Source organism: Nelumbo lutea, chromosome 1 (assembly GCF_056320005.1).
Source record: "Nelumbo lutea isolate HS-2025 chromosome 1, American lotus-T2T, whole genome shotgun sequence".
NCBI classification, from domain to species: domain Eukaryota; kingdom Viridiplantae; phylum Streptophyta; class Magnoliopsida; order Proteales; family Nelumbonaceae; genus Nelumbo; species Nelumbo lutea.
Genome location: NC_142684.1, coordinates 58,285,665 through 58,298,900, shown reverse-complemented (window position 1 = coordinate 58,298,900; position 13,236 = coordinate 58,285,665). Strand labels below are relative to the sequence as shown.

At 38.0% G+C, this 13,236-nt stretch overlaps 1 protein-coding gene across 1 annotated transcript; it reads left to right on the top strand.

The window, feature by feature from the left end:
• Window positions 1-3,932: 3,932 nt before the first annotated feature.
• On the top strand, window positions 3,933-8,293 carry LOC148874717 (uncharacterized). The gene is made up of 2 exons (XM_088950049.1): window positions 3,933-7,290; window positions 7,502-8,293. Exons 1-2 carry the CDS (start codon window positions 4,569-4,571, stop codon window positions 7,921-7,923), a joined length of 3,144 nt encoding a protein of 1,047 aa, XP_088806175.1. The 5' UTR covers window positions 3,933-4,568; the 3' UTR covers window positions 7,924-8,293.
• Window positions 8,294-13,236: the final 4,943 nt, after the last annotated feature.

Genomic DNA, 13,236 nt, shown 5'->3' with positions numbered 1-13,236 from the left:
TTGCATATTGTACTCCTTCCAAACTGAGCCAAAAGGAATTTTTGGATGAGGAAAAAATTATTGTGGTAAAGATACTCAACATTCAACAAAGGGGGGGGGGGGGGGTATCCAAGAACTTTATGGCTGAGTGTGAACAATGTTTTAAAACATGGAGGCCTGATGCGAAACGTTCCACTTCCTAGAGGCATGAGAAGTAGTGTAGAGTGTAAAAGGTGTAAGCCTCCTTGAGAGAAGGTGGATGAGGAGGAATAGGAGAAAGAAGAAGAAGAAGGAGGATCTCATTTTTTTTTAATAAAAATATTTTATATTAAGAAGAATGAAGATGCATAGCACTAGTTGAAAGGTGGCAAAAGCCTTTGACCCACTTTTTTTCCTTTTCTTTCTTTTCTTTTCCTTTCCTTTCCTTTTCTTTTTATTTCCTGTCTTTTTATATGAAATGTGCATGAGGCGCATGAGGTGTACGCACCTCTTGCACAGTTGCACCTGAAGCATACACCTCAGAGGTATCAACACCTCTGGCATACACCTCATGGCATTTTGGGGGTGCCTCACCTGGAGGCACACCTTCAAGCGTATGTCTCCCACGCCTTTTAAAACACAGAGTGTGAATCCTTGATATACATCTGACATCGATTTCTTGTTAAGATCATTACTTCTTGTTTCGAGCATAGACTTTGAAGGTAATGATTTCAAAGCTTTAGTTTGAGGCTAGCTATGTGGTTGCATCGAACAGTGGATGGCAGATAAGACCAACAAAAGAATTTAAACCTTCTTCAAAGACAGCATTGCCATTGATGTGCCTTTTGCTTTAGATTATCTTTATAATCACTGTCAGGTTCCTGTAATTCATTGTGATCTAAAGCCAAACAATGTATTCTTCTCGATAGTGGGATGAGTGCCCATGTCCATGATTTTGGGTTAACAAAGTTCCTTTCAGAATCCACTAGTAAACTTCAGATCACCATGATTGGTGTAAGAGGATCCATTGGATATTCTACTCTAGGTAACCTTACTATTTCACTGGTTAAATATCTTATTATTCATTTACTTTGACCATAATAGCAGTATATCATTTGAACTTCTTTATGCACTGCCAACATAAATTTCTTGACAAGAAAATAATTGTCTCTGAATCCTAATTTTATTTAATCCCTTGATTAAGATGCAACTTCAATCATCTTCTCATTTATACTTTTGTAGAGAAGATTGATCAGACTTAATTTTCGATAGAGAATACTAATTAATAGAGTTTAAATCAGCCCCTCACAAGATTGTTCCCCACAATGTCCCACAGTATATCTCCGCCCTGTATTGGAAATATTTCTTGATGATGACATCATCATTTCTAGGATTATCATGGAGAGATGTTTTCAATACACGATGGGATGGGGATGTGCTGTGAGACGTTATGAGGGGCTGATTTGATCTCTAATTAATATGACTTATATGAATCACAGAGAAGGTTTGGGGACAGATGTTCCAACCCACAGTGATGTGTACAGGGAAGGGACCCATGATGATTTGATTTCATACAAATACTGTAAGTTTTTAAAACAATTTGAGCTGGCTTCTTTTCCCCCCTTTTTCAGGCAAAATCAAATACTCATTCTTGTATAAGACCTAACAGGGAGTTGGGCAGGGTGGACTATTCTTTACCCAAACTTATACAATGAACCTTAATTCCATATTATTCAATGGCTGTCTAATAGATGTAAATACACAGAATCCTTTATAAAAAGGAGCTTTTTCTTCTATAGAACCTTTGTTATTGGATAATACTCACAAGCTAAATAAACTGAAATAGGAACAACTCCATTATAGATTTTTTTTTTTCTGGTAAACACTTAATTAATCAAGCACTTAGAAAATTTCTCATCAATCAAATGGGTAGCATTTGAATTTTTACCGATGTAAGATGAAGTTATCCTAATCTAATAAATTGGAATTATTAGTCTTTTTATAGAACGTGAAATAAAGTTGGCTAGATCATAGTCATAGGTGGAGACTCGGGCTACATCACCCAATCAAAACATGAAACTCTGCCCCTGTTTGTGGTTATTTTTTGTGTATTTGTGGAAGGGGCTATTGTGACAATTGAAAAGGCTAGTTTTATTAAAGAGACTTTGAGCTCCTTAATGGATGAAGGTGAGGTTCGGTTGATTATAGGATTATTTACTTAGGTGGCGTTTGATAAATCTGAAATCCGAAATCTGGAAAGTTAAAAAGATACTAAAAGTGTCAGAAATCTGAAAAGAGGCATAATGTTTTTTTTTTTTTATACTTTGTAGAGACTCTAAATATATAATGTTGTTTGTGTTGGATCTAACCTTTGAGATTTGAAATTCTCTGATTTTACTACTTTACCCCTAAAACAAACTATTTGATAATTTTGAGTTCAATTTGCACTATTTCATAAAAAATAAATTATTTAATTTAAAAATAATATTGAAAATACGAATAGATTATAAAAATAAAAAATAATTTATTAAAATAAGAATAAAATTTAAAAACACATATGAACTTATAAATTAAAAATAAATAATTAAAAGTTAAAATAATAATGAAAATAGTAATAAAGTCCATGAAGCAATGAGAAAATATTTAATAATTAGCAAATTAATATCTTAAAATTATTAAAATGTTTAATAGTTAATAAAAATTAAAATAGTTAGTAATTAATACAAATAAAAATTATAATTTATATATATTTTTATAATATATATATATATATTATAAAAAAAAAAAAACAAACAAAAACCAACGATTAATTGAACTAGTCAACCAATTAATCGATTGGCTTTAGTTTAATTTCAATTACCAATTTTCCAATAGCCAGTAGTACCGATTCGATTAAAAAAAAGGCCAATCAGACCGTGAGCATCCATAAAGCCGATCTAACTGAGCGTATGTCAACAAGGTAAGACTGGGTCTGGATTGGCTAGAGGAAAAATTAATTTAGGGATTTTTGGACTGCAGTCCCTCTCAAAAGTTTAATTTGTAGACCCTCCTAGTCTACTAGTAGCCCTCCTATAAACTGCATCCTGCCCATGAATTTGGCATCAATCCACAGCCAGGATTCAGTCCACCCCTAGGCTACTAATAACTCCACCTAGGGGTGGACTAAACGGTAAAAACCCAAAAAAATTAGGCAACCCAGAACCAACAAAGCCGCAGCAACTCAGCAACTCAGCAAAGTGGGAACTGGTGGGAATGCGAATGGAGGACGGCTGGGTTAAATTCGTATCATCTTCCACAGTTCTTATCAACTACAGTTGTACTTCTAACAAGTTAGGCCCTTTATGTCCGGGGAAGGAGCCAACCATATTGGTGGGGTCCTTCACCCCAAACTTTGTGTTAAAACCTAGTCATCCGCCACTAGTTATGCCGTTAGGGGTGTTAATATTATTCAAAATTTTGATTTTAAATTTGAGATTCAATATAATCGAATTGAATTTGGATAATTCAAATGTAATAATTGATTGAATTTGGATAGTAACTCATTCAGTTTGTTGAATATTCGAATTTGGCTGGTTATTTAATTTTTTTTATAATATATAAAATACTTAAATATTATATAATATTTAATTTATAAATAATTTATGTATTTATATATTTTATATAAATAAAATATTTATTAGTTACTTAAAATAATTAATTGATTGAACTTGAATTGAATCTGTTGCGAAAAACCCAAGAAAAACATATTCAAATGGCACCCAAAATGAAAAGAAAAATAAAAACAAAAAGAAGCAAGCAAAGATAACAAACAGATTTACCTGGTTCGGCTTATAACCTATATCCACGGGGAAGGTGGATCAAAAATCAATTATGTAATCAATAATGAAGAGAAATATAGAGTTGTGCACTCTAAACCTCACTTGTAGAAAACTTAAACCCAAATACACCCAAAGTCTCCCTCTTCTCACAAGACAAAGACCAAGTATACAAGAGAAAAAACCCTGAAATAATTCAGAATGGCCCAAGCCCTACATTTCCACTGCAAACCACTGTCAACTTTTGCCTTTGAATTTTTCTTAAATTAATTCAGAACATATTCATGAAGCGGATCGTCACAAAAAATTCAAGGTGTGGCCGGTACTCTGTACTCAACACAACTTTTAGTGGCGAGCGGTAGAGTGGAGGATATTTTTTGGAGTCCATTTCGATGAGCCATCCAAGGAAGATTGTCGAGAAGCAACTTCCTCGCACAGTTGGGCTTTAAGTATCAAAGACAGGAAAGAATTTTGTCCGATTCAATGTTCATTGCACAAAGGACAGCTCAAGCTCATCCCTTTCTTCTTTCTTTTAATTTGGATAGTGCTGGATATGGGCCTGGTTTTGACACATGCAACCAAGTCTGTGGTCTATGACTTGACAGAGCTGAAAACCGTGGAATTGTTTCTTTTTCTTCTTTCTGGGTAAGTTGACCTTTTGTCTTCATTGAAGCTGAAACTTGAAGGTTGAAGCATCATGAGAACTGATTGTGCCCAAGTTGTGCAATAAATTAAACAGCTACAGCTCCATTGCCCAAACATGGTAGCTATCTGGTTCTTTGTTTCTGCAACACAATGAGCCTGCTGCTTTGCATCCATATTATCCTCCTCTCTTTCTTGTCCATCAATGTCCGACAATCAACGTTTACCGCCACCGCCAGAGCCACCACCACCACCACCACTGGTCCAGGAGAAAGCCAGAGGGACCGGACGGCCTTGCTCGCCTTCAAGGCTCGTGTCACTCATGACCCATTTGACGTGATGAGCTCATGGAATTCTTCTCTGCACTACTGTGAATGGCAAGGTATCACCTGCAGCACTCGGCAATACCCAAGAAGGGTCAGGCTCCTAGACCTTCGTTCACAAGGCTTGGTGGGTTCTTTACCACCAGACATAGGAAATCTCAGCTTCCTCAGCGAGATCAGGCTCCAAGGCAACAGATTACATGGTGAAATTCCACAAGAAATTGGCAATTTTTTCAGGCTAAACATACTTGATCTCAGTAATAATTCATTGCAAGGCGAAATCCCATCCAATCTTTCTCGTTGCTCCAGCCTCATATATCTAGCTTTAGATAACAACAATCTCACAGGTAACATTCCGACCCAACTTGGCTTCTTGTCACTACTAGAGAACCTTAGACTTCATCACAACAATTTGAGAGGAGAGATCCCAACTTCTGTTGGCAATCTTTCATTCCTTGAAACGCTTTCATTATCAAAAAATAGTTTGCAGGGAAGTATTCCTGAATCACTGAGCCGATTAACAAGATTGAGATTTCTTGCATTGGGTGCAAATGAACTAACTGGTATTGTTCCTCCATCTTTGTACAATCTTTCATCCATTGCTACTTTCTCTTTGGTAGCTAATCATTTTCAAGGGAATCTTCCAATGGATATAGGCTTCACCCTTCCTGATCTTCAAGTTCTTAATATCGGAGGAAACCAATTTACTGGAACAGTTCCAGTTTCCTTGTCCAATCTTTCAAAGCTTGAATTTCTTGACATAAAACAGAATAATTTTACTGGGAAAGTGTCTCTCAACTTTGGGAGATTAAGTGGTCTCTCCTGGTTGGCCTTGAGTGAGAATCAGCTAGGGAGTGGCCATGCAAATGATCTGAGTTTTGTGACCACCTTGGTTAATTGTACTAGTTTGAAAGTGTTAAGTCTGGATGGTAACAACTTTGGAGGAGTACTTCCTACTTCTATATCCAATCTGTCAACCCAACTGGTCACATTAACATTAGGATATAATCAAATGTCAGGAAGAATCCCAACAGGGATTGGGAACCTGGTAAATTTGAATGTATTGGGGATAGAGTTCAACCAATTGACAGGTAGTATTCCCAATTCCATTGGGAAGCTTCAAATGTTACAAAAGTTGTCTTTGTCTGGAAATCATTTGTCTGGGCAAATACCATCTTCTTTAGGAAATTTAACACTATTGAACATCCTTGCTCTAGGATTCAACGATCTCAATTGTAGCATACCTCCATCCATGGGTAACTGTCAAAGTTTGATTTATTTGGACCTTTCTTACAATAATCTTACTGGTACAGTACCCAAACAAGTTATTGGTCTTTCATCTTTATCAATTTGCCTAAACCTTGCCCAAAACCAATTGCTTGGTCCCCTGCCTTTGGAAGTGGGTAACTTGAAAAGTCTTGGGATATTAGATCTTTCTGAGAACAAATTGTCAGGTGAAATTCCAATCACAATTGGTGGATGTTTGAGCTTGGAATATGTCTATTTGGAGGGGAACATTTTTCAAGGACCTATTCCTTCTTCATTGGGTTCTTTAAGAGGTATTCAGGAATTGGATTTATCACGCAACAATTTTACAGGCAAGATTCCAGCATTTGTAGAAAAACTTTCCTCTCTAGTAAGGTTGAATTTGTCTTTCAATGATCTTGTGGGTGAGATACCAGTTAAAGGAATCTTTCTAAATGGAAGTGCTTTTTCAGTCATTGGAAACAATAAGCTTTGTGGAGGGATTCCTGAACTACATCTGCAGGCATGCCATTTCCAAGAGTCAAAGAGTCCAGGAATTTCTCTTGCTTCCAAGCTGATAATTGCTACAAGTATCAGTGTGGTTCTTCTATGTTCTGTCTTGTTGTCTATACTTGTTCATTACTGGACAAAAAAGCCAAAAGAGACTCTGTCTTCTACATCTTTTATAAAGGATGGCCATGCAAAAGTTTCTTATGAAGAGCTACTCAGAGCAACCGGTGGGTTCTCTTCAGCTAATTTGATTGGTGTGGGTAGTTTTGGTTCTGTTTACAAAGGAACTTTGGGTGAAGAGGAAACTGTGGTTGCTGTGAAGGTATTGAACCTTCAACAGAGAGGGGCTTTGAAAAGCTTCATAGCTGAGTGTGAATCTTTGAGAAATATTCGACATCGGAATCTCATCAAGATCATAACTTCTTGTTCAAGCATAGACTTCGAGGGCAATGATTTCAAAGCTTTAGTTTATGAGTACATGACTAATGGGAGTTTAGAGAATTGGTTGCATCCAAAAGTAGATGATGCACATGATCAATTGAGAATCTTAAACCTTCCTAAAAGACTAAGCATTGCAATTGATGTGGCTTCTGCTTTAGATTATCTTCATAATCACTGTCAAGTGCCAGTTATTCACTGTGATTTAAAGCCTAGCAATGTCCTTCTTGATGACAATTTCACTGCCCATGTGGGTGATTTTGGTTTGTCAAGATTTCTTTCAGAAAACACTGGCAACTTCTCTATGAATCAAACCGGCTCGATTGGCATTAGAGGATCAATTGGATATGCTGCTCCAGGTATGTATATTTGTTTAGATGATCACATATTTATTTCTTATTCATCTGGAGCCATCTAATGACATTCACAGACTACTTCATGGATGTGAACCTCTGTTTCTGTGGTCCTATTTAATTCTCTGGTTTAAGAAAATTATCATAGTTTTATACTCATAATGTTGATCACACTTGGTTTCCTTCATAATACTCACATGAGATTCTTGATTTACAGAGTATGGTTTGGGAGCAGAGGTCTCAACTCATGGTGACATATACAGCTATGGAATTCTCTTGTTGGAATTGTTTATAGGAAAAAGACCCACTGATGAAATGTTCCTAGAGAGCTCAAATCTTCATCACATAGCTAAAATGTCTTTGCCTAATCGAGTGATGGAGGTCGTAGATCCAATGATTCTCCAAATGGGAGAAGATGAAGGAGAAGGAATAGAAGCAGTTAGTAGCAATAATTATAGTCTGAGAATGAGAAATAGAGTGCAGGATTGTCTGGTTTCAGTGCTTAGAGTTGGAGTTTCCTGCTCAATGGAGTCACCAAAGGAACGGATGGACATGAGAGATGTGGTCAAGGAACTACATTTAATCAGGGACATTTATCTTGGATTTCGGACTCATGGACAGAAATGCTCGACTTCTTGACATGCCTTCGTCCTCTTATGCATCTTACTGTATGAATGGTTGGCTTGAAATGCATTCATAGTGTCAAATCTCAAGCTTTACCAGTGAATCCACTACTCTGATCTTTGTGTTCTGGCCAATGAGTCCGGATCTGCTCCTCACACAATGCGCCTCACAGCATGTCTTGGTCGTACATCAGGAACATCTCCCATACTTGTATTTATTATTCATGGGGAGATATTCTATCCCAATTCCTGGCCAATGGCCATGGCCTAATACAAATACTTGTCAATGGGACCAACATTCAGACACTGCAAGGACCAAATACCAACTTTACTGAGAGAATTCCAATTTAATGATAGTGAAATCAACAGTGGGTTTTGTTCGGTTAGCATTTATTCGGAGTAGACTGCACCTCGCTGCAGAATTCTAAATTCCATCGCAGACCTACAACGATTCAAAATGTCAAACACCCCACCCTAAACACCAATACCTGCCCGTGTATTGGCAATTTGGCATCAATTCCAAAATGACACCTACCCTGACTGTACGGTGGGGTTAAGAATTCTCGAGGTGGACTGAACATTGATTGTCCCACATTTATTTGTATTTTATATTTTTAACTTTCTTTTGTTTCGTTTTTTTTTTCGTTAATTTCGATGAGCTTGGCAGCTTTTACGTGGGATACCAGAATGGATGCAATTTGTAGATGGCCCAATTTAGAACCGGCCAAGCCCAAATCCCAAGAGGCCCACTTCTATTTGGGCCAGGCCAGGCACACTGAATACTCTCATGCATATTATATTCATACTAATTTACTAATTTAATATGCAGTCCGGATGAGCTGGAGGCAAAATCATACACACCCGACTGAATTAACACGCCACTGCTCACTGTGGATTCATCTATACTGAACACTGGTGTGTTCAACCATGATAGGTACTTCAGCCGGGTGTGTATAAGAATTGAGTAGGTTCAGGTCTGAGTTCATCTGAACCTAGCAGATTTGCAACCAACTGAACTCAGATCTGACCCCAAGTCTAAGTCCACATCAAATTTCTTTCATTCTTTGCTACAAATTTCAGCCATGAGACAAGTCTGATGTATCAAAATATCAGTCATAATTGAGTAGGTTCAGGTCTGAGTTCAGATGAACTCAGATCTGAACCTAGCAGAATGCAGACCTGCACTCGGCTGAACTCAGATCTGAACTTCAGATTTGAGTTTCAGATTTGAAAGTCAGATTTGAAGTTCAGATCTGAAAGCTCTCATGCTATTCTTTCATTGTTTTTTTTTTCTTTTCTTTTTCTATATATATATGTATTTTTTTTTAGAAAGAAAAAAAGCTAAAACAAAATACAGCAATGCAACCAAAATCTTTTTGGATGAGTGTAGCTCTGATTGCTAAATGCAATTCAGATCTGAACTCATTTTGAGATTTATAAATTTTTTTTGGAGGTAATAGAATCACAAATAAGAGAAATCAGATCTACTTCAGCTACACTAAAACTAAAACAAAGGATGGAACAATCAAATATCAATAGAAGAACCATGGCTCCATCAATGCAGCCCTTGCATTCAATGCTAAAATGTAAGATGAAAATTTGAAAACCAGCCATGAATGCAATGCTAAAAACCAGATTAAGAATGATCAATCGTTCCTAATATTGCTTCTATAAATCCCCGGCAACGGCACCAAAAACATGATGTGTGGCTCATTGTGACACTAGCAAGTGCACTAGCCGTTCAAGTAATAAAGTAGTGAGTGAAGTATCGTTCCCACGAGGCTTTAGGAAACAAGTATCAATACTAAATTGAGTACTTCTTATCTGATTAACAAATAAATCAAAACTTTAATGAAAGCTAAAAATCCTAAATTAAAATCTATCTAAATCATTGGTCCAATTGCCTTCAAATCAGGTTAGAAGAGTAAGTAGTAAATTTCAATCTCAGAATTCAGCAATCTATCAATTTGGATCATTCGAATAAATCATAATTGAGCCTTGGTTTGGTGAAACCCCAAGGTCATGAACAGCCTCTCTCAAGCACATGTTCATCCTATGCATGAGTGACAATTCTTCTATCTCTAACAAGAATCTAATCCCCATGCATGCATTTCTTCAAACACTTCTAAGGCATCAATTCAAAACTGAATTGATCACCAACAGAATTGTGCAAGTTATCTCTAATCTTGCATCCAATTCAGTTCTTGAATATTAGATCTGAATTCCTAGAGTCTCTCTCAAGCACTCTAGGAATTCCAAGCTTTAGATCCATTCGGCCAATCTGAAAATTGCAAATCTGAATTCTCTTTCAAGCAATTCAGATCTTGCAATCTCAGATCTGAGAATTCAGACCTGAGTTTTGAAGGTTAGTTGGCCGAATTAATCTACAAAAACACCCTTATTCAAGAAAATCCAAGTACAATTCATGACCATTCGAATGAATATGAAAGAATTAGATTGCTGAACTGAAATTTTACAAGCTGAAATACATCAAGGAAGAATGGAAGAAGGAGAAAGAAGAAAGAAAATAACAAAGAAATAGAATTCAAATTAAAGGAGAATGAAACTACAATTGAGTTATTACAAATGATCTTTGAATCACAAACCCCCAATTTCGAACTCATATTCTCTTCTAGCTTGCTTGTCTTGAACTTCCTTCAGTCCTTCTTCTTCTTCTTCCTTGCGCCTAACCTTTTTCTCTTCTCTTCTCTCAAGGTGGCCGAACCTTTAAGAGTGGGAGAGCCTTCCTCTCAAGCAATTGAACACCTCTCCCCCCTTCTAGAGGCCTCCTTAAATAGTTTTTCAAGGGGGCTCTTGCCCCTTCTTGATGCCTCTAGAATGGGGTGTATTACTCCCCTTTCTTGAGCTTTCTAGAGCTCTTTTGAAAGATTCCTAAGGGCTGCTATTTGGGCTGCACTTAGGCTCTCTCTTTAGCACATGATAGCTATACATTGAGCTGCACTTTTGGGCTGAGAATGGGCCTTCCTTGTTGGGCCGAATTCTACTCTTAGCTAGGCTTTCTTTTCTTAGGTTTTCTCAAGGAATCCACTTGCTCTTCTTGAGCCGAAGTGCTCTCTCTTGCTTCCACAACCGGGCTGGGCTGAATTTGGTCTTTTTGAACATTCTTTTCTTGCCTTTTTCCTTCATTTTCTTAGATTAATTACCCCTGAAACTTATTCTTAGCATTAAGCTAAATTAAGGCAAAAATTAATAAAACTGGCATAAAAATCCATGCTAAAGTCCTCAAAAATTTTAGATAAATTGTAGGTTCATCAAAGCATCATGTATGCCATGCTGTGCATTCATCCTGATATTGCTCAGGCAGTGAGTGTAGTAAGCAGATTTCAGACCATCCCAGGGCAGGAGCACTGGACTGCTGTGGAAAACATACTTAAGTACCTTCAAAGGACAAAAGAGTTTTGTCTAGTATTCGATGGTAACTCACTATAGATCCAAGGGTATACAGATGCTGATTTCCAGTCGGATCTAGATGATAGAAAGTCCACATCTAGATATGTTTTCACGATAGGATCGTGTGCTGTTTGTTGGAAAAGCAGCAAACAGGGGTCCACTGCAAACTCCACGACCGAGGCTGAGTACATTGCCGCAAGTGAGGCTGCCAAAGAAGCCGTGTGGATGAAGAAGTTCGTTCACGAGTTGGGAGTAGTTCCGTCCAGCACATCACCCATCCCACTGTTGTGTGACAATAATGGAGCCATTGCTCAGGATAAGGAGCCACGAGCCCACTCGAAGTCGAAGCACATCGAGAGGAAGTACCATGTACTACGGGAGATTGTTGGTAGAGGGGACGTCCTGATTCAGAAGGTAGCATCAGCGGAAAATGTAGTAGACCCATTGACGAAGCCACCATCACAGAAAGTGTTTGAGAAACACATGGAAAGCATGGGACTCCGGCTTGTACCTGATTGGACTTAAGTGCAAGTGGAAGCTGTTAGACAGTTTTGCATGCCCTTAGCTTCAATCAGAATGATGTACTTTATGAGTTTATTGTAAATGAATAAAAGTGCATATTTGATTCATGTTCCCTTGGTATGTTTCTGTGTAATACCCTTAAACTGGACACTTAATGAGACTCATGTTAGTTTAGAATGTTCACAGCCAGTGGGTCGGACTAGGGAGACTTATCCTGACAAGATTGACACTGTGGTGCCAAGTCGGTTGGGGTGGCTTGTCTCAGCTGTCAGGGTGAGACCTCAGGCACATACAGTGTAGGATTAATTGAATCTATGAACTGGACCAGATTTCCAGTATTGTCCTGAACCTTGGAGATTGATGGGCAAAATTGGAGAGTTACACCCGACCCCTAGACTCGATTATGATACTACACTAGGTGTCGGATTGGGCTGTCTTTGATATACCAATCAATGAAATCCTTAGCGGGGGTCAAAACCTAGGTATGTTGGGACAGTCTGAGAATTCATCTGAGTGGGTGAACATAGTGACAGGATTAGCCCCTTTGTCAGACAAAGGTAATGATCGGGGATGCACTCTCACTGATGGAAACCAAGACTACTGGTAACCGATTTCAATCGTTGAGATTTGTTTTGTAAACTATATTTTATATGAGATATAAAAGTATATATATTATGGTTTCTAAATAATTTGCAAGAAGGTTTTAATTCCCGGGATCCATATAAGCAGAGAGTGCAACACTGTTCCTTGCAGCCGAGGGAGAGGTCCTCTCTTGTCAGGCAGTGTATGATCATTATGGGCTGAGAGGTTAAGTGTAAGAACATTGAGGATAATACCTGCTGGGATAATCTTGCATCTGCCCACAGTCCCTAGGTGTTATAAGGTGGCTTGGCTCAAGGACCACTTAGGGTAAGTGTTGGGCCCATAGAGCCCATTTGATGGGTTTCAGGGGTGCACTGTCCATAACAGTGTATTCGACCAGGCCTTGTAACAAATGTTGGGCCGAACCCATGTGGTTGATGTGTAGATCAGTGCTTGGGTCCACGCCATACAAGGAAGCCCAACTGGGCAGCAGTTAGGAAGGTTAAGTGAGCACATAAGCTTAATGGGCGTAAAGCCCATTTCGAACTGGGCTATTTAATTAGTTAATTATGGGGCGAATTCTAAGATGGATTAGCTGATAGGATAGGGTTTTGACCCTATCCACTCAGAGAGTCCAGATCTGAATCACATTCAGATCTAGAAACCTCCTAGTGAGATTAGGAGAAAGCTGATCTAATCTTCAGATAAGATAAGGGTTTATCCTTATCACCTAAAGAGAAGGCTGATCCAAATATGATTTGGATAAGTAGCTCCTGATTGGATTAGGAGCTGATCTTTTAGATTAACAAAAGAA

Excerpts from the sequence above, each read along its gene's own strand:
- LOC148874717 (XM_088950049.1), top strand. The coding sequence starts at position 4,569 with ATGAGCCTGCTGCTTTGCATCCATATTATCCTCCTCTCTTTCTTGTCC. Across the intron at positions 7,291-7,501 it reads AATTGGATATGCTGCTCCAG|AGTATGGTTTGGGAGCAGAG; the intron begins GTATGTATATTT and ends CTTGATTTACAG.